This window comes from Elephas maximus, chromosome 21 (assembly GCF_024166365.1).
Source record: "Elephas maximus indicus isolate mEleMax1 chromosome 21, mEleMax1 primary haplotype, whole genome shotgun sequence".
In the NCBI taxonomy this organism is placed as follows: Eukaryota; Metazoa; Chordata; class Mammalia; order Proboscidea; family Elephantidae; genus Elephas; species Elephas maximus.
The window spans coordinates 64,063,150-64,087,186 of record NC_064839.1 but is presented as its reverse complement, the minus strand read 5'-3'; the positions used below and the strand labels follow the sequence as shown (position 1 = coordinate 64,087,186).

Genomic DNA, 24,037 nt, shown 5'->3' with positions numbered 1-24,037 from the left:
TTTTCATTTCTACTATTTATAACATTCTAGTATTTATACTATTTACTATTATTTCTACTATTTTCTAAATACCATGACATTTGAAAATTTTCTTCTGTGACAGGCATGTAAGAGTATGTCTCTGCTTAAGCAGCTCTGGCCACTAGGATCTGACATTCGGCGTGTTTTTTGTGTTACTTCATGCTCCCTGTCCTTGAGTATGTACCATCGCTTTTTGGAAAACAGCAAGAAGACTGCCTCTGGTCAGGTAACTAACATGCAATATGTATGATAGTCATCGCCTTACTGGGCAGTACTGTGGCTCTCCACTTTTCTGGTTTTATTGATTTTCATCTACCGTTTCCTTCATTTGGTACTTAATGATTTATTTCCTTAATTTATTTACATAAACTTTTGAAACTAGGGGAAAAACCTGGAGTTTATGTTTATAAGAAAACATCTATTGTGCTGTTATATGATTCAGTGCTTTGCTGTTTTATGCTGTTTCACTTAGTACGTATTTAATTTGTCTAATCACTCAAAAAAAAAAGCAAAAGAGGAAATGAGAAGAAAAGAAAGTGGCACTTGTTGGGAGCCTACTACGTTTCCACATTCTGGGCTTTTTATACACATTGCGCCATTAAATTTTCACCACAGCATTTCAACAGAGCCATTATTGTCCCTGTGCCACAGATGGTAACGCGGGATCTTGGATAGTCCAGGTAACATTCCTGAAATCATAGGTAGAAATTCACAATCCGAATTGAGCCCAGTTCTGTCTTGTGTTGGCTCCAAAATAACAAACTGTCTTTTAAAAGAGCATTCCTGTTCTAGTTAGTGTCTTGGTGTCATTACAACTGGAAAGATACTAAAGTTCATAACCTTCTTTTTGACTTATAGGGCCTGTTAAGAAACTGTTGACTAGCATGGATTCTCTCCCCAACTAAGCACTCATCCCTACATAGATGTGCTCATACATGTGCATACAAACACACACGTGTACACTTACTAATTTGTGTACAGTCTGAGTGCTGGGGGAATCTTGGCTGAAGATTCCTATCTAAAAAAAGTGAAGTTTTGCCTCTTTCTTCCATAATTTCAGAATTGGATAGGACTCATCATTTTTTACGTAGCTTCCTTTCTATTTACTTTACCAATATATGCTTGAATCTTTTTTTTGTGAAACTTTTCTACATGATTAGGCCTGCCATTTTTAATTGTTCTCACATAAAATGATACAAAGCCAAATCTATCTGTCTGGAACGTCTAATCATTAGACCCTGTTTGGCACTGTAAAGGTAACCTGAGTAAGTCTTAGACTCAATTCACAGGCAAACCTGCATGTTTGGAGCTGCAGTGGTTAAGGGCTTGGCTGCTAACCAAAGGGTTGGGAGTCTGAATGCACCAGCTGCTACTTGGAAACCCTATGGGGCAGTTCTGCTCTGTCCAGTAGAGTCACTATGAGTTAGAATTGACTCAATGGCAACGGGTATGAGGTATTTGTCACATGATGTGAAATATGCCCACTTATTTCCTCTTTATCTCAGTGGACACATTCTTCAGGTATGTTACCATCCTGGTTACCTCACACTGGACATTTTAAACCTTACTTTAAAAATAGGATGTCTTAAATGGAGTAGAGCCTTTCATGTGTGTGTCTCATGACTTTATTAGCTGTTTGGTCGGCTCATTTAAGTTTGGCTCAATGGAAACTCCTGAAAAATGGTTTATATGAACTGCTCTTAAGCTGGAAGTTTCTGATGTCTTTTCCCCCACTTTCATGTAAATGCAGTGGTTTATGTATAAAGAGAAGGACTTTCTTAAAAGCATAGATTGAAAAATGTAATAATATGTAATTCCATGCAACAAAATGTGGTTGTCCACTTTTGTTGTGCCGTCTGTTAATTATGCTGGTTCCTAGCCTGTTCTCTGGCTTACCTTCTGTTTGTTTCTATTCAGGTGAATCATAATTACTTAGCCCTGCAGGAGGTGGAAGATTTGTGTAGAATGCATTGCCTCAGTGTGGCTTTTCTACTCCACTTACCTCTTTCTCAAAGAGCTCGGGCTAGATTCGTTACTTCCCATTGGATTAAGGACATTCAGACTTTCTTTAAAATGGTAAATACACTCTTTGTTAGTCTTTTTGTTGTTGTTTGTTTCAGTGGTTTGATAGATAAAAACCACAATCACCTTCAAAAGTAGTTTTCTATTGGAGCAATGTCAGCTGTTTGGGGACCTTAGGTTTCATGGCTTAAGTCAATCATTTTGTTGATTTTTAACAGCTGTATTTGGTCATAATAACAAAAACCATGATATATACCTAACCTATGGAGAAAAGTCGCTCTGTTTTTCATTCCTGAAATCTCTTACATGATCAGCTGTTTGTGTCATCAACTAGAGAAGATTGTTTGTGGCTATTGTGTTCTGTTCTTGAGAAAAAGTCAATATATTAGTTTATTGCTTTTGTCTCTTATAAAGGACATTTAGAAAACCTTGAAGACTTTAGGGATAGCTCCATGACATTTAGTCTAAATCTTGGCACATGTAGCCTACACTAGAGGCACTTCTTGGGTGAAGTGAATAAAATGAGGAATTTCTACTGCATCGTTTTCACATATGACTGCTTACCCAGTGGCATGATGGGAAGGATCAGGGAGAGTAACCTACCTGGTGGTGGTTCTTAAAGAATATTCCCTGGACCAGCAGCGTCAGCATTGCCTGGGAACTTCTTAGAAATGCATATTCTTAGGCCTACACTAGACCTACTGAATCAGAAGCTCTGAGGATGGGGCCCAGTGATCTGTGTTTTAACAAACTGTTCAGGTGAGGCTGATGCATGCTGACGTTGCTAACCACTGCTCTATGTCTTGTCATCCAGTAACCTAGTGCCGTCAAGTTGATTCTGACTCATAACTCCCCATTATTTAGTTTGTGGATAAAGGCTACATTCTAGGTGGGAGGTCCCCCCTTCTTTGATATTAATGACTTCATTGTGAACTTTGGGTAGCTGCCCTTGCTCCTGAGGTTAGATTTGGGCTGTTCGTACAGTAGCTGTTCATACAGTTGAGAATTTGAAATATGCGTAGCCTGAATTGAGATGTGCTGTTTAGAATAAAATACACCCTGGATTTCAAAAATTTAGTATGAAAAACAATGTAAAATATCTTGTTAATATTTTATACTGATTACATGGTGAAAGATATTTTGGATATATTGGGTTAAGTTAAAATATTAAAATCTCTTTCTTTTTTTTTTTTTTAAATGTGGCCTGAAGAAATTTAAGCACTACAAGGCAGTTCTACTCTCTCCTATAGGGTTGCTATGAGTCGGTATCAACTTGACGGTAATGAGTTTGGTTTTCTGGTTGTAGGAGATTTAATATGTGAGGCTTGTCCATGTTACATTTCTATTGAGTGGCACAGGGTTGGAGATCCATGGCAATGCAGAGAAGTCAGTTGTTCCCGTTAGGAAAGGAGCTTGTTTTTCATCAACAAGGGAGGGTTGATCAGAATCACCTCAGGTCTTCCCTTCTCAACTTAATTCCCCCTACACTATCGTTGACTGAGAGGTTGACTGGGTTCTCACTTGCTGAGGTTGCTCACTCATGTCTGCTGTGAATGTGAAGTGTGGTCAGTGAAGATATTCTGCTTCTGCTGGGTAGGAACATAGCCTCTCGATCATAAACACAATAGGTGTACATAAGCGTAGGTGGATGCAGTTCTTTGAATCTGAAGGATTTGGCATTTTCTTGATCTCTGAACAATCAAAATTACTCTTTAAAAAACCCTGTCTTGACCTGAAAGTAAAATTGGAAGATACTAAAACCTAAGTAAAGAACAGAGGCTCATTTGAAAGCAGGTGTCTTCTTGTGGCCATTAGTCTGTATCTGTGGATCACAGCGTGAGGAAAAAAAGAATAGTAAGAGTCAAATACTGATTGCCCCAATTCGGGAAAAATTTGTTTTTTGTTCAGTTTTGATTTTATTTTAAACTTTAATCTTTTGGAGCCCTGGTGGTGCAGTGGTTAAGAATTCGGCTGCTAACCAAAAGGTCAGCAGTTCGAATCTACCAGGTGCTCCTTGGAAACTCTATGGGGCAGTTCTACTCGGTCCTATAGGGTTGCTCTTAGTAGGAATTAACTCAGGGGCAATGGGATTTTTTAATCTTTTAAGCCATGAAACCTTCATCATTACTCAGCCTGAGTGGGGTTTCATTAATTAGAAACGAAACAGCCCTTTCAGTTGGATTATAGAAGTGTTCGAAGTCATTCTGTGGTTTATTGCTAATATGAAAATTGTCAATAACTTGGATTTATTTTCAATTTTCAGAAAAAGTGGTGTGATCATTTCATCCTAAGTAATATAAACACTTTTGAGAATCTGGATTTAACTCATCTTTCTGACTTAAATGATGAGCCTTTGCTGAAGAATATTGCTTTTTACTATGAAAATGAATATGTTCAAGGTACCACAATGGTTATACTTTTATTCAGAGATGAACATTATAAAGTAATGGAAATTTCAAAAGCACTATAATTCTAATACATAGTTCAGCAATCATCTTTCTTTCTCCAGTTTTTGGTTGCGTATGTATATAATTTTTGTTTAGTTTTTATCAGAGTGAGTGCACCGTTTTAAAACATTTCTTCACTAATATTACTCCAGAATATTTTTGGAAGAAAATATTTGTTTGGGTGTTTGGCTTCTCCACATAATTTTAACCGTTGTAATTTTCATTTAAATACATGTATAATGCTTCTTCATAGTATTGTCTTTAATGTAATCATTCCACTACAATTAGAGATTTAGGATTTTTTTTTCCCTGAAATTAAAGCTGCTTTATATATTTGTTATAGCAATTTAAGGAGTCCTAGTTTTTTTTTAGTGGTGTAGTTGTTCAGCGTTTGGCTGCTAACTGAAAGGTTGGCCGCTTGAACTCACCGGTCACTCTTTAGAAGAAAGATGTGGCAGTCTGCTTCCATAAAGATTACAGCCTTGGAAACCCTGTGGGGCAGATCTACTCTGTCCTATAAGGTCGCTATGAGTAATAATTGACTAGATGGCGATGGGTTTTTTTTACATGCAATTTATTTTTCTTCCTTTGAGTTTTTTTTTTAAAGAATAAATTTTCTGGTGTTTTCTTAATAGTCAAGGACAAATAAAACACATTTTTAGAAAAATATCACTGATTGAGCATTACTGAAACATTTTTCACCTCTAGGATTTGGTTCCTTCATGTTACTTCACGTTAAGCATTAGAATAACTACATGTAAATTTAGCAATCCACCACAAATTTTTTCAGTTTCCCAAGTATCATACTTTAAATCATTGTATTGATTGTAAACTTATGTTTGACATAACATCTTTTATTACCTTAAAGAATAAATATTTGTTATTATTAGCTAAGGAGCCTTGGTGGTGCAGTGGCTGCTGACTGGAAGGAAATTCAGCTATTTGAATCCATCAGCTGCTCCATAGGAGAACGATGTGGCAGTCCGCTTCCGTAAAGATTTCAGCCTTGGAAACCCTATGGGGCAGTTCTTTTCTGTCCTATAGGGTCACTATGACTTAAATTTGACTCCAAGGCAATGAGTTTGCTTTGATTTTATTATTAGCTAGGGTCCTTGGGTGGCGCAAATAGTTAAGTGCTCAACTACTAACCAGAAGGTTGGCGGTTTGAACCCACACAGAGATGACTTGGAAGATAGGCCTTGAAAAGCCTGTGAGGCAGTTCTGCTCTGCATACACGGGGTCATTAGGAGTCAGAGTCACTCGACAGCAACTGACAACAACATTATTAGCTAAGATAGTTAAAATTTTAAAACTTACTTATCAAATATGATAAGAAGAGAGTTTTAAAAATTTATAACCTCATGGGCAACACTAGTGACCATTTTTCTTTAGGTACAAAAAAACACGTTTTTTTTTTTATTACAGCGTGGAACTCACTTAAAATTCACCGTTTGACAATCACGTTAGCTCTGTGAATTTAGTTAAAATGTGTGCTTGTGTATATGTGTCCAGGACTTTTAATATTTAGTGTTTTTAATTGTCATGTAGGCCTACGTTTGAATTTGGGAAGCGTCATTATGAAGGATTATGAACACCTCTGGAATACTGTGTCAAACTTGGTCACAGAGTTTTTGGTTGGAAAGCCACTTCCTCTGCGAACAACAAAACTTAATTTTCTCAAAAAGAATCCTTCACCCATTAAAGGTAATAAATTCATAGATTAATTTGAAATGAAAAAATCGTTCTTCTGAAATGGTTTGAAAGCACCACTAATTCAATACTAAAAGTATAAATCATTTTTTGGCAGTATGCATTTTCATAGTAAAAATAAATTACCATTATTGTAGTATTTTTGGGTGTAGTATGTTATGACTGTAATAATTTTGAAGAAAGAGCCCTGGTGGCACAGTGGTTAAAAACTTGGCTGCCAACCGAAAGGTCAGAGGTTCCAACCCACCAGCTGCTCCAGGGAGAAAGATGTGGTAGTCTGCTTCGGAGAAGATTACAGCCTAGAAAACCTGGTGAGGCAGTTCTCCTGTGTCCTGTGTTTTGCTTATAATTAGTGTTGTTACCAGTTTTTATAAAAGCCAGATATATGTAACTTCCATTAGCAAAAATATGACAGTATAGATAAACTAGAAAATCTCTTTATGCAAAACTTGAAATACTAGATAAGAGACACCAAACATCTTATAATTTTAGGTAAACTCGAAACAGACTCCCCAGTAACAATGATAGCAGTTAGAATATAATGGAATTATATAAAATTCTTAAAATATTTAAGAATGAAGAAATAATGTGGACATTTTGAGGGGAACAAAGATTGATTATCCATCATCACAGCATAATTGAAGATATTTCTAGATAATGAATTTCAGAAAGAAGGATATCCCAGAAGGAACGTGTGAAAGAAAGCAACTGGGAACTTAGAATACATTGATATAAAGATATTTTTTAGAATGTGGGGGAAGAACATATATCCTTTTTCTTTCTGTTAAGATGGGTTCCATCAGACAAAGACCTTGAGTGCAGATAGTTTATTGATTACAGGAAGATCCAGTATGGCATTGGCGAAGTAAGATCAGAATGGGAAGAAACCAATGCAGGATGCTTAACGAGTTGCTTACTACTGTGGGCAAACCAAAAACAAACCCGTTGCTGTAGAGTTCATTCTGACCCATAGCAACCCTGTAAGATAGGGTAGAATTGCCCCATAGAGTTTCCAAGGAGCAGCTGGTAGATTTCAACTGCCAACCATTTGGTTAGCAGTCGTAGCTCCTAACTACTGTGTACTGGGAATCTCTGGGAATGGCGTAGGAACCACCTCTGAGCTGGGGTATTCATCCTCCAACTGCTGTCATGTTTTTCACATCTTTGGCTGAGAATTGTCCCTGGGTGTATTAAATCCTGGCACTCTAGCCTGCTTCACATGGGCTCTGAGAAGTAAAGTGCTCAGGCGTAGTTATAGTCAAAGGCATCAGTGCAAACACAGGAACAGCGAGCACCGATGGGATGATAGATGAAGCGAGAGCAATGACTACTATGCTTACCTAGAATTACGAGACAAACACTGAACGAAACATAATTCATAAGCCCATTATGTTTGGGATGTAATTTATCTCAACTTTTTTTATAAAACTACATATATGTATATTTGTACAGGTTTTTAACCCAGCCCTTGACAATATTTTCTACTTTCAGGAGTTCTATTTGTTATTTTAAAATGTGACTCACACTTAAAAATAAGATGGGAAAATATTAGAGATGTTACGTATGTATTATATATGTGTATTTACATTTGAATCGACTTGATGGCAGTGGGTTTTTTTTGTGGGTTAAGTATATGTACATATATACAGATGTATATATGTATGTTATATATTTATACCATAATAAAATGAAAGGAGGCTCACGAGGATATTGTAATGATATCAAATAATGTCATTTTCATCTGTAGATTTCCTTGTTTTTAAAATTTTATTTTAAAAACTAAAGTGTGTATATGTAGGTGATTTCTGAGTGAGATACCATCTTCAAGATTCTTGCCTCGTAATACCAAAAAAAAAAAAAAAAAAACCTAAACCTTTTGCTGTTGAGTTGATTCCGACTCATAGTGACCCTACAGGACAGAGTAGAACTGCCCCATAGAGTTCCAAGGAGTGACTGGTGGATTTGAATTGCTGACCTTTTGGTTAGCAGCCAGGCTCTTAACCACTGTGCCACCAAGGCTAAGAAATATGTATTTGGAAACAGGAAACACTGGTGTCTTTCTGGCTGTGTGTCTGTCTATCCGGATCTGTTATCATCTATTACCTACTTATCGGCCTACCTACCTACCTGCCTGCCAAATGGCATCTATTTCTTTATATTCTGCTGTGATCCAAAATGTTTTAATGTAGGAAATCGTGTGATGGGAAGGGCTGAAAATGATAAATGTAAATAAATTCAATGTAAATTTTTTCTAAATGTGAAATTTTAGAAAATAATGCCTAACTTTCCTATAATTTTTCCTAAAGCAAAAGTTTCACATTTGACCTTATCTTAATTTTATTTTTTGTTTTCAGAAAGCTCCATGGAAGAGATGCCTAATTTGGGTTTTATTCCAGTGTCATGTAAGCTGGTTGATGAGTTTGTTGGAGACATTTTGAAAGATTTGCCTTTTCTAAAGAGGTATAGTGCCTAAGTGGGCCTCTGTAAATGTTTATGAAATGGATGATTTACTCGGTAAAGATTCTTTGAAATGAAATATATTAAACAGTAAATTAGATGTAATATGGGTTTATAAATCACAATGGATTTCATATCAAATTTCTTAATGCTCTACTAGGTAAAAAGCTGTATGATTTTGATCTTGGAGTCAAACTACTTGTCTTAGGCTTGGTTCTCTAGAGAAGCAAAACTATATATATATAGAGAGAGAGATTTATATCAAGGAAATGGCTCATAGGGTTATAGGGGCTGGAATGGTCCAAGTTTGTGGGTAGGGATAAAGGCTTCACCTCATTCATGTAGCCACAGAGGTTGACAGACCCAAGATCGGCAGGCCAGAGAGCAGGGCTCTTATTCATAGGCTGTGAAGATCCATGAATCCCAAGATTGGCAGGCGAGACCGCAGGTAAGCTGCTAGCTCAACTCCCAAGATATGGAGATCAGATGAACAAGAGCCAGCTGCAGGTTCCAGCAAGAGCAAAAAGCCCCCAAGCCTTGCCAGAATGTTCACTTGTATTCGGTGCAGGCCACACGCCCAAGGAAACTTGTCTTACAGCTGATTGGCTGCTTGTAGCAGTTCCCATCATGGGGGTAATCACTTATTGAACCTCAAAAGGGAAGTGAGTACAACATTATACGACTGCCAAAACACTGAGAATCATGACCCAGCCTAGTTAACACACAACCTTAATCATCATACCACTGTGGTAGGTTTTGAATTTGAATTTTTGTTGATGTTGATGAGGCTGTTAGAGAAATGGAGTGGGTTCTGGGTTCTTACATTTAAAAGAAACAACTCTTCGGATTCTACCATTCACTTCCACATCACTGAAAGACATATGAGGTTATGATTTTATAAAATACGAGTATGAAATAAAATCTGTGCTGCATAGTATTTGGAAGCATGCAATTTAAAATATGCATATATTTCTTTTTTTTTCCTCATAGAGATGACCCGACTGTTGCTTCCCTGGTTAAACAGAAGGAATTTGATGAACTTGTACATTGGCACTCCCACAGACCGCTTAGTGATGAATATGACCAGACAAAGAGTCACTTTGATGGTGAGCTCTGTGACTCCTGTGGAATGAATGTCACTCTCTGATTTTTATTGTCTAGTGAAAAATGGGAAACGCTGGTGGTGTAGTGGTTAAGTGCTATGGCTGCTAACCAAAGGGTCGGCAGTTCAAATCCACCAGGCGCTCCTTGGAAACTCTGTGAGGGAGTTCTATTCTGTCGTATAGGGTCCCTATGAGTTGGAATTGACTCGACGGCACTGGGTTTGGTTTTTGGTGGTTAATGAAAAGTGATTGTATTATGAGTCATAAAATTATTATTTTAGAATAGATACAGTTTGCAAGATGTCTAGATGTACATCTGGAAGGTTCATGATAAAAATTTTCTACTTCATTTACTGTCTTGCATATGCAGGTAGGTCCAAAGATTTCTTAGGAAGAAGTATGCAAATATGGCATTTGTCTCCAAAAATATCAGAAGCTGTTTTAAGGAAAGATGTTGTGTTGTTTAAGAAATCTGTGTTATTTCTTTATCTCAAGTATATTGACAAAATCATAGTCTTTTCAGCAATTAGAACTGCTTTCACACCATCCATTTAATTTCTTATAACAAGTGCAAGTATTTTGCCTGCCTTCATCCTCAGGGCAGTTGAAACTGTAAAAATGGGCCCTTAACCCCTAAGAGTAGTTCAGTAGAGATTGAATTAGGGACCTTGTCTCTCTGGTTCATGCATTGTTTCAGTTTGACTTTCTCCACCGCATGTTCACCCCAGAGCTCTGGTGGCACAGTAGTTAAGTGCTTGGCTGCTCACCAAAAGGTTGGCAGTTCGAATCCACCAGTCGCTCTTTGGAAACCCTCTGGGGTAGTTCTGCTGTGTCCTGTAGGGTGCCTGTGAGTCGGAATTGAACAGACGGCAATGAATTTATGTTCACCCCACCTTCTTAGGACTGACAAATTTACTTTCAGAAGAATCTAAAAGTGTGCATATAAGTATGCTCATATGCAAGACTTATCAGTCTCCTTACATAAATGGCGAACAAAAGACTGCAAGGTGTGAGGGAAAAGTTTAGATTAGCCTTTAACAACCTTCACAGTGGTTTGATTTGATACATGTAATACTTGGACATGGGAGAATTAATCAGTTATTCCCTTTATAAGTGAGTACAATAAAGGGTTTTCTTTGGTTTTGAGAGTAAGTCATATCTTGATTACGAGAATTTCCTCTGCCATTCCTATTCTACAATAGTGAAAGAGAGTTTAAGGTTTCTCAGTTGCCAAGCTCCTGACTCTGTGGCGGTGGTCTGCAGTAGGGACTTATCTCTCCAGGGATGCAAGAAACCAGAGTACCGTAAATGACTATCTTCTTGACTCTGCGTCTGCCTTCCTCTTCTTAACCCTATTGACAGGATACATGGCAGAGGTAATAATGCCCAGAATCATTTTTTTTTTTTTTGTAGCCCCCTGATACTTGCTTTAGGACGTAGACAATGAAAGAGTGTTTTGTCACCTCCGTCTTTTAAATAAGATAAGGAATCATTTTACAGATAAGAGGTAGCCTGAGTTAATATCCCCTCTTTAGCGAAGATGGTTAGACTGAACGATTCTTTAAAACTAAAGAAAAGTGCATGTCTGGGTGGGATGATGTGAAGTAGTTACAACATTTTTGAAAAAAAAGTAGTAATGTTATATTGTCTTTCCTTTTTCAGAACAATCTAGAGATCCTCGTGCTCTTAGATCCATACAAAAGTTTCATGTTTTTCAACGATTTTATGGGAATTCATTAGAATCAGTCTCTTCAAAAGTCATTGTAACTCAAACCATTAAGCCAAAGAAGACTTTCAGTGGACCCAAGAGCAAAAAGACACATGTAGGTTCCACAAATTCTATCAAATGTTTTTACTTTGCTTTTCCTTTTCTTGAAGTGATGTTTATATTTGCTCACCTCTTGGGTGGTTTCTTTCCATGCTCTGCTTTTTGTTTTTATATGTGATTGCATACTGTCTAAGAAAATCCAACTTGCACATAAAATGTTACAGACGGCCCTCACAGGGGGGGTCACTGTGAGTTGAAAATGACTCGACAGCACCTAACAACAACAACATACATAATAAAATATTTAATTGGTAAAGAATAAAAAGTATCATATTATTAAAAGCTTGAATTTAGAAAATTTGCATTAAGATTGAAAAATAGTTGTTTACTAGATAGTGCCAATGAAAGTATTTTTTACATATAGGTGGTAAAAGTATGAAATACTTAGCTGGGTTTTTTTTTTTTTTTTGGCCAGATTTGTAAAGATTTTGTCTCGGCTTTCCCCAGGTATTTAAGTAATTAATGAATCTATCACCTTTGTTTGGGTGGAAGGTGAGAACTCTATACTTTCTGTGTAGATTTGATTCCTACAGCTTTCTTCCCTCTTGGGTTGCCATTGTCCTACCTCTTTCCCAAGGGCCAGAGCTGGATGAAGTAAAGGGAGTAAATAAGGAAAGTTTAAACCTATTCCTGGAGTACTAATATTAATAACTTATGACATGGAAAATGATCAGTTAATGTGCCCGATGATATCAATATCTAAGTAAATACAGTTTATGTTGAAACTGTATTTACTGAAGAGGAGACCTGGTGGTGCAGTGATTAAGCACTTGGCTGCTAACCGAAAGGTTGTGGTTCGAATCCACCAGCTGCTCAATGAAAGATGTGGAAGTCTGATTTCCTAAAGATTAGAGTCTTGGAAACCGTATAGGATACTTCTGCTCTGTCCTGTAGGATCAGTATGAGTCAGAATTGGCTTCATGGCAACAGGTTTTAAAGGAATGACTTTGTTGTCTTTTTTTTTTTTTTGTAAAAATGGACACCTCATTAGGCTTTAGTCCATTTTTGCTGGCCTCAAATTTGGGAGTTAGGGAAAGAGACTTAATTTCACTGAAAGACCCTCCTGAAGTCAAAGGTTTTAAATATTAGAGGGAGCATCAGCTTAACAAGGGTTATGAACAAAGGCATTGGTTAGAGTGATCTGCCTTACCAAATTGAAGGAACCGCCCTAAAGATACGAGAAATGAAGCGCATAAAGGCCTGAGAAGAGAAAACATCCCCATTCCCACTTTGGAATACTGATTTCATGGAAGCTTTTTCAGCCATCAGTAAAGTGCACCATCTCTTGGTCAGGCCACCAGCTCGTTAACAAATGGGGAGTGGATGCATCAGAACTCCAGCAGACAGACCTTTCTCCTGGGATTGTTTTTAAACAAAGCTCCTTTATTTTCTGCTGACGGTGTTGTTAAGTAATGATCACTAATTAGTTTCCAAGGTTCTCAGTCCTTTGGGAAGCCTCTGTCATTGCACTGCATAGAAAGGTCCAGCAGAAATGGAAGCTGCTCCGCCTCCTTCTCTCTTTTAGCTCTGTGTGTCAAAAGAGGCTTCCCTAATGTCCAGCTAGGTGTTCGCTGTTTCTCTCCTTGAGGCGACTACCTCTTTTTTTTTTTTTTTTTAAATAATTGTGCTTTAAGTGAAAGTTTACAAATCAAGTCAGTCTCTCACGTATAAACTTATATACACCTTACTACATACTCCCATTTACTCTCCACCTAATGGCGACTACCTCTTTTTATGTTCGTAGCCAATTTAAGTGTTAGTGAGACCACCCGATTACCTCTTTTCCTTTTTTATGTAGGGGTACAGAGAGGCTTCTTCTGTTTTGGGGATGTTATAAAATAGCAAGTTTGCAGATGTTTTTATTACACAGTTCAAGATATTAAGATGGAAAACAAAATCTCACTTTTTTTTTTCATTGTTAAATTCTAAATAAATTATCTTGAAAGATTTAAACATTCTTAGCACTGTATACAAGTCCCTGGGTGGTCTAAATAGTTAGCGTGCTCAGCTGCTAACTGAAAAGTTGGAAATTCAAGTCTACCCAGAGGCACCTCAAAAGAAAGACTTGGCAATCTAATTCTGAAACATCAGCTGCTGAAAACCCTATGGAGCACAGTTCTACTCTGACACACACGGGGTCGCCAAGAGTCAGAATCGACTCACTGGCAGTTGTACTGTTTAGTGCTGTGTAAATGTGCTCTTCTAGCAAGAATTCAATGAGTCTGCAAGTCAAGACGAGACAGACGTTGTGAGTGGCAAATAACATGTCCTACTGAGGCAGAAGCATGCTAGGTTAACCCAACAGAGTGGGTTAAAACAGTGGGAACACTAAAATATTACATATTGGCATAAAATATTTAGAGTGACCATAGCTGTTAATTGACTTAATTAAAAGCAAACATTTACGTATTAATTTTATAACTCCTCAGAATAGTGCGTGGTATGTTGGAATTCTCATGCTATTTCAGTAGTTCTCTATTTGTTTTCTCTTGGTAGAATAATGTCAGGTTTGTAAAAGCATAGTAAAAATGGGTCCATAGTGCGTTTTAAGTCAATCTGAAAGCCAGAGCAAATCAGTTAGATAGCCAGAGCAAACCTGTTCAATTCATATTATTCTTCTGTGTGTTCCTTCTTCCTTTCATGCCTTTTCTCTTATTCACTCATCAAGCATTATGACCAGCTGCTTTGTGCTCGATGAACATGGCACTTTCTTGTCTCAAGAATGTCAGTCTGGAGAAGAATGATAGTAAAATCATGGCTGCAGGATATGCTGATGAGTGCTTTCATAGAGCAAGTATAGCAGAAGGAAAGAGGAAGGATACTTAACTCAGGCTTGGGAGAATCAGAGACGGCTTCCTGGAGGAAGTGTCTTGAAAGATAAAAAAGGGCTTGGAAGGTGATTAGGAAGGAATGGAAGAGGAAAGACAGTTCCAGAGAGGGCAGCAGACATGAAAGAACAGTGGCCTGGTGTCTCTTTGGTTTTATTATATTTACTCCTTTGTTCATAATCTACACTGCTCAGAAATCTAGAAAGTTATCTTCAGAGAGACTTTATACTCATTAAATTGAATTCTCCTGAGTTTTCAATGAGCAGAGGCTTTAATTTTAAGACACGGACACTGAAAGAGAAATTGAACTTATTCAATAATGGGATGATGGTCAAAGTTATCAATACAACTTAAACATACTGTTTCACTAGTGGGTTGTCATCTTGGAATACCTCCAGCTTGTTTCATGATGTATTTCTTTCCTTTTTGGGCAGGAGACCAAAGCTGAAATAATCACTAGAGAAAATAAGAAGAGGTTATTTGCCAAGGAAGAACAGAAAGAAGAACAAAAATGGAATTCTCTGTCATCTTCAATTGAACAGGAAATGCAAGAGAATTTAACTTCTGGAATAAAGAACCTGGAAGATTTTTTGAAGTCATGTAAAAGTAATTCAGTGAAGTTTAAAGTTGAAATGGTAGGGCTGAATGCCTGCTTGAAAGCATGGAAAGAACATTGCCGAGGTGAAGGTATGAGGCTCTTTGTTTTCTTGATTTGCGAATTGAAGAATCAATAAAAACATGATTATAGCTTCCATTTGTTAACTAGAAATTTGTACTAGAAGCCTTACCTACATTATTTTATTCTCCAAGGTAAGTATTAATATGTTTATTTTTCCAATGAGAAATGAAATCTTGGAGAGGGTCTCAGCATCAAATATGCAGCGTATTCAAAAGTGCAATCAAAGATAACTGAAAAAAAGAGCTATTCACAAAAGGGAACCAACGTAGACGGTGAGGTACCCAGGGAGAATCTGTCACTTCTCCTTCATCCCCAAAGAGTAAATTTTTACTTTCTGAGTAGAACTAGTATCATGCCTTCCTGTCACACTTAGTTCTTCTGAAGGTTCCTGTGGTTTATCACGTACTCTGCCTTGTCAGTTTCTGCAGCAGGTTGTAGAAAAGAAAAAAAGAGGAAGATAAAGAGAAATGGGGCTGGGTAGAGAAGTATAAATTGATAACAGGTGAAATGATCATGTATTATAATGCTCCCAAACTGGCAATTCTAAGAAATTTAGTTGACCTCTCAGTCTTGAGCACGTTCATACCCAAATCTGTTTAATACCTGGTCACCAGATTGTTTTTTAATTCCACATCTTCATTCTGCTATCTGCAGTCTGCTTTGGCAAAGCCAGCCTCTTGCTGTATAGAGCATGACAGTGAGAGGCATAAGCTTGAGCTTCTCAGTTTTTCCCCATCCAGAATGTTTTATTAGTTAGGGTCAGCAAAATATGAATCTCCTGAATCTGAGACTTCAAATAGACTGGTTGAATTGAAGGACTCCAGTGATTTTTCCAAATACTTATCTATGGTCATAAATATATGTTGCTAAGTTTTTGACCAGATATTTAAAGTCATTTGGATATTTTCTTTATCTTTGAACATAGTAGAGAAGACATCTGAGCGTAATGGAGAAAAGATTGGGTCTCCAGAAAGTTACACAAACCTGAAGTTTAACAATCTTATTTCAATTGCACGGAACCCTGGTAGCGCAGTGATTAAGTGGCTGCTAACCGAAAGGTCGGGGCAGTATCAAACCCACCAGCCGCTCTGTGGGAGAAGGATGTGGTAGTCTGCTTCCACAAAGATTAGAGCCTTGGAAACCCTATGAGCGGTTCTACTCTGTCCTGTAGGGTCGCTATGAGTCGTAATTGACTAAATAGCAACGAGTTGTGGGATTTCTATTATGAACGGTGAAGGATCTCTTTTTTCTAAATACTTACACAGCTATTTCTCAGTTATCTGTGGAGATGATGAAACGTGGATAGTTTGCGCTTTAATTTTATTTTAGTCCTTAAGTTCAATCCTCTGTATTCTAAAGCCTCCATTAATATCAGTTAAACAGTACGTTTAGTGAGGTCAGATTAATTGGTAGATGGAATGATTAATCATGGATAATTGAACATTTATTATTTTTGATGGTCTCCGTGACTGTTTTATTGTTTACTCCTTACCAAGGTAAAATCTCAAAAGATTTAAGTATCGCTGTTGAAGTGATGAAAAGGATCCACTCCTTGATGGATAAATACCCAGAACTTTTGCAAGAGGCAGATCATCAATTCATAGCCAAATGCCTTAAGTATCTAGGATTCGATGAGTTGGCAAGTTCTTTACATCCAACCCAGGTAATATTTTTAGAATACCTCCATTTCTAATACACTAGAGTAATTATTAAAACCTGTTGCTGTTGAGTCGATTCCAACTCATAGTGACCCTGTAGGACAGAGTAGAACTGTCCCATAGGGTTTCCAAGGAGCAGCTGGTGGATTCGACCGGCCGACCTTTTGGTTAGCAAACTGTTGTGCCACCAGGGCTCTAGAGTAATTATTAGGCATATATAAAGTATCTTATAGTTGTTCGTTGTAGATTTTTTTTTTTTTTTTTACAGAGAGTGTTTACGCTGAGTTTATAATCAGTAGTAGTAACCTAGTTGCCCAAATATGAAGTAATATAGAACTAGAAAAATCTGAATAAATGTTTGCCTGGAAAAACATTAAATGCCAGACAAGCTCTGAACTCTTAAAACCAGTCCTGTACTTAATTCTGATAAGATATCTCAAAACTAATGTTATTCTTCAATAACCTAAATATATCAGGTGGTAGCTGCCAGTACTGGGATGTAAATGATGAAAGTCTTAATGCCTGCTAATTTATTCTTAGTTAAGATGATGATTTAGGTGATAAAGGATTTCTTCAATCAACGTTAAACATTTTGAAAGGTGGAAAACTGCTTTTGACACAGAAGATACACAGTAAAAATATTTTAATTACTTAAATGGCGGCATAATTTAAACTCACTTTAAAAAATAATTCAGATTTCAGGAGACGAGATAAAGGAGAAGAAAAAGAATAAATATTCAGTCGACATTGGACCTGTTCAGTTTCAGCTACAATTCATGGGCCATTATTTGATACGAGATGAGAGAAAAGATCCAGATCCCAGAATCCTGGATTTTATTCCTGACACATGGCAGGTAACCATGTGGAATGAAACATTCTGTCATTTTCCGATTAAGTGTAAACTCAATCGTTTCTCACTCTGGTGTCCCTACACATTGTGTTTGGCAAGAACTTCTTAATATTGTTTCATGCCATTGGAAATAATTATCATGGAAAATGTAAAATGTAGACCCTTCCTCCCCACTATTTAAAGAAAGTGAAACTTTTATTTAACACATAGACCAATTCCTTGGAGGCACTTTGGTGGACTCATATATTTATGAAGTTCTGTCTGTGTCATTCAACCTTATCATTATGGAGCAGCCTCCAAATTTCACCTGTGTCAATAGGAGTTTATATTTAAATATATAAACAAGTACAGAGAAATTGGAGTAGTTTAAACAGTATAGACAGTTTAGCTATTTGCACACTGCACCTGTCACCATTGTAGCTATTCTTCTACAAGTGTATGTGAAATTAATATTGACATATAAAGTTTGGAATAAAATGGCGTGTTTCTGTATCAATCGAGCAATGTAAAATTGCTGACAAATTGAAGATTTTTACTGATAATACATAGTTTCACGGGTTTAATCTAATAGACTTTCACATTCAGAATCTGACTTGACCTTTCTTCCGGTGATGATGGTAGAAAACCTTAAAAAATTCATGCTTCCTTTTCTTGAGTGGAGCCCTGGTGGCGCAGTGATGAAGAGCTACTGCTGCCAACCAAAATGCCAGCAATTTGAATCCACCAGACCCTTCTTGAAAACCCTATGGGGCAGTTCTGCTCTGTCCTATAGGGTCGCTATGAGTTGCAGTCGACTCGATGGCAGTGGGTTTGTTTTTTCCTTGAGCCTGAGGACCAAATTCCTCACTTCAGCCGTAGGACACAGGGCAGCCGAGCGGTCACCGTTACTTCCAGGCACATTGTAATTCTTTCAGTGCTCACTTCACTATGAGATGTGGCCGGGAGTGAACTAGATTGAAGAGGGCGTGTAGTGTGGGGAGCTGGGGTATTTTCCCATGTTCTCTACAGGATTATAATTCTTTGACTAGTCGTCATTTTGAATGATAAAAGCATAGGCTGAAGGGATAAGAACTTGTGAAGCACTCACTTGCCCTCCAAGGTAGGAACCTGGTATTCTTCCTTATAGAAGATAGGAGAGAGTAATAAAATTACTAATCTTTGATTTTTTTTTTTAACCTCAGCCATTTTTCACCATCAAAAAAATACATATTGGGTACTCCTTAGAATATAATGTCTCACAGCCGATCTACACTTGCTATATGACAAGTAATTACAAAAAAAAAAATCCTTCCAATAAAAAATGATATTCAGTCACACTCCCCATTTTTCAGATACAAAACTCAACTTCCACTTACTCAAAAAATAAAAATAAATTAAAAAAAAGCTGTCTTCTGAGAGAATGATGTGAGCTCTTCAGATTTTTGTAGAAATCTCTGTGTGTTTGCAGCACCCATTCTGTGTGCAGTTTGGAGAATTATGTTGAAAAGTATTAATTAGTAATTTGTTTTGTTAACACGCTGTTCACTTTCTTGACATAACTGGTGTTCTTCAACCTGCAGCGAGAGCTCCTGGATGTTGTAGATAATAACGAGTCAGCAGTGATTGTTGCCCCAACGTCCTCAGGCAAAACCTATGCCTCTTACTACTGCATGGAGAAAGTGCTGAAGGAGAGCAACGAAGGGGTGGTTGTTTATGTTGCACCTACAAAGGTAGAGCTCAAGCGATTATGGTTTTCCCCTCTCATTCCTTTTAAAATAATGCATAGCGTAATGTAGTGGATCCATTTCATTTTGTAACCTGCATTCTCTCCTTACAGTTTAAGGGGGCATATTAACACTTTGCTTAGAGCCGTGGTCCTATCTTTAGGTATTACGCTTGAATTGAGTGAAGTCTCGGTACTTCGTTGGGCAACGCTGAGAGTCACCTAAGTACCTAACATTGACTCTGCGGGCTTTATGGGATATATCTGACAGGTTGTTGGGCGTTAGCAACTGGTCCTGGCTTGTCTCTCAAGCTGCGTTATTTTGTCCTATTTATTTCATGTCTAACAGGGCTTGATTTTGAACTTGAAAACAGAAAGCATGATCTTTGTCATTCAGGAGAAAGTCTGATTTACAGGAAGTATCAATTTATATATTCTCATTATCAACCTCTTGCATTTAATGAGGTTAAGGAGTCCTGGTAGAGCAGTAGTTAAAATGATTGACTGCTAACCGAAAGGTTGGTGGTTCAAAACCACCAGCAGCTCTGCGGGAGAAAGATGTGACAGTCTGCTTCAGTAGAGATTTATAGCCTTGGGAACCCTATGAGGTTGCTATGAGTTGGAATCCATTCGATGGCAGATTTAGTTGGGATGACTAATTCTTTCCATTTTAGTCTATAGAAAAATGTGCGGTGTTGAATGACTTGTGATTACTCACAACCAAATTGAGCCATATGATTAGTTGAAATTAGTATTGTAGCTTTGATTATAGTTTTTTTATTTTGATTTTCATGATTATTAGAGCAATAAGCACTCTTTGCAGGAAATTATTAAGATATATCAAGAAAAAAATTAAGATTATATAAGTGGAATTACTAAGTCAAATGCAATATATATTGCTAAATTACTTTCCTGAAAGTTTGAATCCATTTTTATTCCCACTGGAAGTATATGGTGGTGTCTATTCTCTTACCTATCCGACATCCCTTATTACCATTTAAAATAAGTTTTTGCCATACTCATACACTGAAAACTGTTATTCATATTTAAATTCACATTTCTGTGATTACAGTGATACGGGCATCTTTATGTATGGTTTTTGAACATTAGGATTTCTTTGTGAGCTACTTATTAATGCATTTGCCCATTTTTCTTTTTGTTGGGGAAGGGTTGTTTTTCTGTTGATTTATCAGAACTTTGTATAATAAACACATTCACCCTTTCTCTGGCATAGATATAGCAAATATTTTTAACATGTATCCTTTTATCTTTTCACTGTATTTAAGGTCACTACAATTATAATAATAGTCAGATATTAATATCCCCACTTAGGGTTTCTGTGTGTGTGCTCAAATGAGAATATATGACAATGTCCACTTCATAGTACATTTATGGTTACATATTAAAATGTACATTTTCATCTATATAGATTTTTGGGAGGACTAAAATGGAAAATGGAGGGCTGTTCATAGGTTTTCCCACGCTGACCAGGCTACCTGCCTGGCCTAAAGCATGGGCTAGTCATTCATTTAGATATTTAAATTGAAGAAGTCAAGGAGCCCCAAACACAGGAGCCACACATCTATCTTTGCTGTCCCTCACTTGACCTTCTGTAGAAGATTCAAGCTCATCTCTACGCCTCAGTCATCTAGACGTTCAGCTGTCTCTTCTCATGTGTGGGGTCCTTTCCTGTTCTTTCTTTTTGATGAAGCCATCTATTTTTTTTTTTTTTCTTTCCATTTTACTCTAGATTGAGGTTTATCAATGAAGTTTATACTCTTAGTCAGGTATCTGAAAGAACACTTTTAGTGTAGATGAGTATTACTAATTTTCTGTGTTCGTGGAAGAACAGTTTTAGCAGATTCTGTGGCGGTCAGCTTTCACCTGTCTGTATTCTATTATGTTACTAACAGATCTCTTTCCTTGTCCATCAGGCCCTTGTTAATCAAGTGGCAGCAACTGTTGAGAATCGTTTTGCCAAAAACCTACCAACTGGTGAAGCTCTGTGTGGTGTTTTTACAAGGGATTATCGTCATGACGCCCTCAACTGTCAGGTAGGGTGTATTAATTAATGACTTTATTATCAAATTATGGTACAGTACTTACATAGCTCTTTCACTAGGATTTCAACATCTTCACAAGGCTGTGTGAAATCATTTCCGACAGACTAAATTGCTTCAGAGAAAATTTAATATCGCTGCATTCCAAAGAATGAGAGATAGAACTCATCTTTCTCTGACGACGCTTACATTTTGAATTCAGATTTCAGTAAACGCTCACTGCATCTTGGCTTATAAATGGATTCAAAGTTATATGGAAGTCCCAATAAGCAATAAGAAAATTAACAAACACCAGTTTCCAATCATAATTTCTTCTTCTTGATAAGTCAAAAATGTTGTATTACTGATATTATACTTAGTGTCAGGTAAATCATAGCGAAATACAGATTTTCCTTAGTAAACCCCAAGGTAAAACGAAGACTCAACAAAACAAGGGCTATAGTACATTGTGTGGTAGACACAAAGATGTGCTGTCCAGATCACCCTTCAAGGAAGACTTGCTGCCCAGCTATGGGAAGTGTGGTCAGGACAGATACTAGCTGTCAGCTCTCCCAGGTCTGCCTCAGAAGTCCTGAGCTAGGCAGGGGTATAAAAATCTGGCCATAGTGCCTTGGTATGGGACAGCTCTGATAGGCAATACTTACTCCAGTACTCTAAGCCGGGGTGACCAAGGCTTTGTCAGGCCTGCTTTACAGTTTGACTTCTCTTCTGCCCCAACTTTTAATAGTTGTTGATCCTTAATGAACGTCTTGCATCCCAAATTCCATCTCAGAGTCAAGTTTTAGAGAACCAAATTTAAGACAATTAACCATTTCTATTCATAACATTCTGAATAATCATACATTTAAGAATTTAAACTTCAGAGCTGGCATTTTACTGTTTTTGACCTACGAAAGTTGCAATTTCATATTTTTCAAACTAATACATCACAATTTTAATGAAACTCGTTTTCAGAGGCATTATTATATTCTGAGGTCGTGGGTGGTGCAAATGGTTTTCAGTTGATTGCTAAACAAAAGACTGGCAGTTTAAACCCACCCAGTAGTGCCATGAAAGGAATGCTTTGCTCTCTGCTTCCTTAAAGATTATACCCAAGAAAACCGTATGGAGCAGTTCTACTCTGTAACTCCTAGGGTCACCATGTGTCAGAATTGACTTAACCGCAGTGGGTTTGGTTTTAGTATTATATCCTATTAGCAGGTCTTCTCTGTCCTGCAGGGTCACAATATATTGGAATTGACTCAACGGCAATGGGTTTGGTGTTTTTGTTTTTCAATAGGTATAATCAGGAACTCATAAACTTTTTTTTTTTTTTTTTAGATATGTGTATTCATATAACTGTCTGCCTATAGTAAGTGCTGACAAATGTTAGTTCACACAATATTATTACTTTTAGGTACTTATTACAGTGCCTGCCTGCCTTGAAATTCTGCTCATTGCTCCTCATCGCCAAAAATGGGTAAAAAAGATCAGATATGTTATATTTGATGAGGTATGTTTGGTGTTTATTTCTCTGTGTTGATGTGTTCTATTGTGAGTGTGTGCTATAATGAGGATTTTTGGTGCTTCAGGATATCAGGCCCCTTGGTCAAGGTTCAGGTTGGAGGGGGACTTCCTTTGGAACTATCTCCCCAGTAAATTACAATCAATCTTCTTGTTCCATTTTCCTATTGTGACTCCATAGGGTTATCAGTATACTCTGTAGATCTTCATATGAGAGAGGAACTTTTCATTGATGATTCCTGTTTCAAGGGACAATAATTCACCCACCATGTCATAAATTTCCATGGATATGGATTTCAAAACCCAATCTTTGATCTCTAAGGCACAGAATATTGGTTTACAATAGCCAACAATATTGGCAATTATGTAATTTATATCATGGGTCATGGTCCCAACAGAGAATCAATTGCAAGTTCAAAATTCAAGAATTCAAGAAGGGTGTTTTTTAAAAGGTATGTGTACGAGGGAAATTATAAGAGGTAGTTCTGTAATTCAGAACTTGTAGCTTACCCCTAATCCTAAAAGGATGAGGTGAGGAAGCGGTTACTGAAATTCAAAAGGGGGTTCCTGCTGAATTGACCGTATTATGAGGCACTCTTCTTACCTTGGTTGATATATACAACCAGATCAAGGTAATCTTCCAGTTAGGGAGCCAAGGGAATAAAGACCTCAACTTCATTCACCCCCTTCCTCTGATCAATTGCCAGCATTCTCCATTGGCCAAATCCAATAGAAACAGAGAGTATGGGAGCACTTTTCAGGTAATCCTTATAGGTCAGTTTCCCTGGGTGGAGAGAGCAAGGTGGAAATTTATAGGGACAAATAGAAGATATTTAGCACAGCTATAAAGCAGCATTACTAACAATATTTACTCAAAGTGATTCAACACATTAAAAATATTTGTTCCTTTGCTACAAGGTTTTTTCAGCTTAAAGGGCAAATAGATGACAAACCTCTATTTAATTTACCTTTTTATTGTTTTATACTTTGGAGCTACCACATAGTAGCGAATAATACTTTTGGATTTGTTTGATTCTGAATTGATTTGTTCAATCCCGAATAACTCCTTGTATTAGTTATTTTTGGTTAATCTGTGTAAATTGTTTCCTGAAGGCCTCGAATATTCCTTAAAAAAAAAAAAAAAAAGCAAAACAAAAACAACTTTGTCT

At 37.3% G+C, this 24,037-nt stretch overlaps 1 protein-coding gene across 4 annotated transcripts in view; it reads left to right on the top strand.

The window, feature by feature from the left end:
• Nucleotides 1-24,037, top strand: part of LOC126065113 (probable ATP-dependent RNA helicase DDX60) — a 103,243-nt gene that overhangs the window by 16,051 nt on the left and 63,155 nt on the right. For all 4 annotated transcript variants that reach the window (XM_049864805.1, XM_049864802.1, XM_049864803.1 and 1 more), the window contains 13 exons: nucleotides 104-247; nucleotides 1,939-2,097; nucleotides 4,307-4,442; nucleotides 6,039-6,194; nucleotides 8,555-8,660; nucleotides 9,648-9,763; nucleotides 11,423-11,583; nucleotides 14,851-15,103; nucleotides 16,592-16,758; nucleotides 17,449-17,607; nucleotides 19,163-19,312; nucleotides 21,240-21,359; nucleotides 22,762-22,857. In XM_049864805.1, the coding sequence (XP_049720762.1) occupies nucleotides 104-247; nucleotides 1,939-2,097; nucleotides 4,307-4,442; nucleotides 6,039-6,194; nucleotides 8,555-8,660; nucleotides 9,648-9,763; nucleotides 11,423-11,583; nucleotides 14,851-15,103; nucleotides 16,592-16,758; nucleotides 17,449-17,607; nucleotides 19,163-19,312; nucleotides 21,240-21,359; nucleotides 22,762-22,857 (1,923 nt within the window). The remainder of the gene's footprint in view (nucleotides 1-103; nucleotides 248-1,938; nucleotides 2,098-4,306; nucleotides 4,443-6,038; nucleotides 6,195-8,554; nucleotides 8,661-9,647; nucleotides 9,764-11,422; nucleotides 11,584-14,850; nucleotides 15,104-16,591; nucleotides 16,759-17,448; nucleotides 17,608-19,162; nucleotides 19,313-21,239; nucleotides 21,360-22,761; nucleotides 22,858-24,037) is intronic.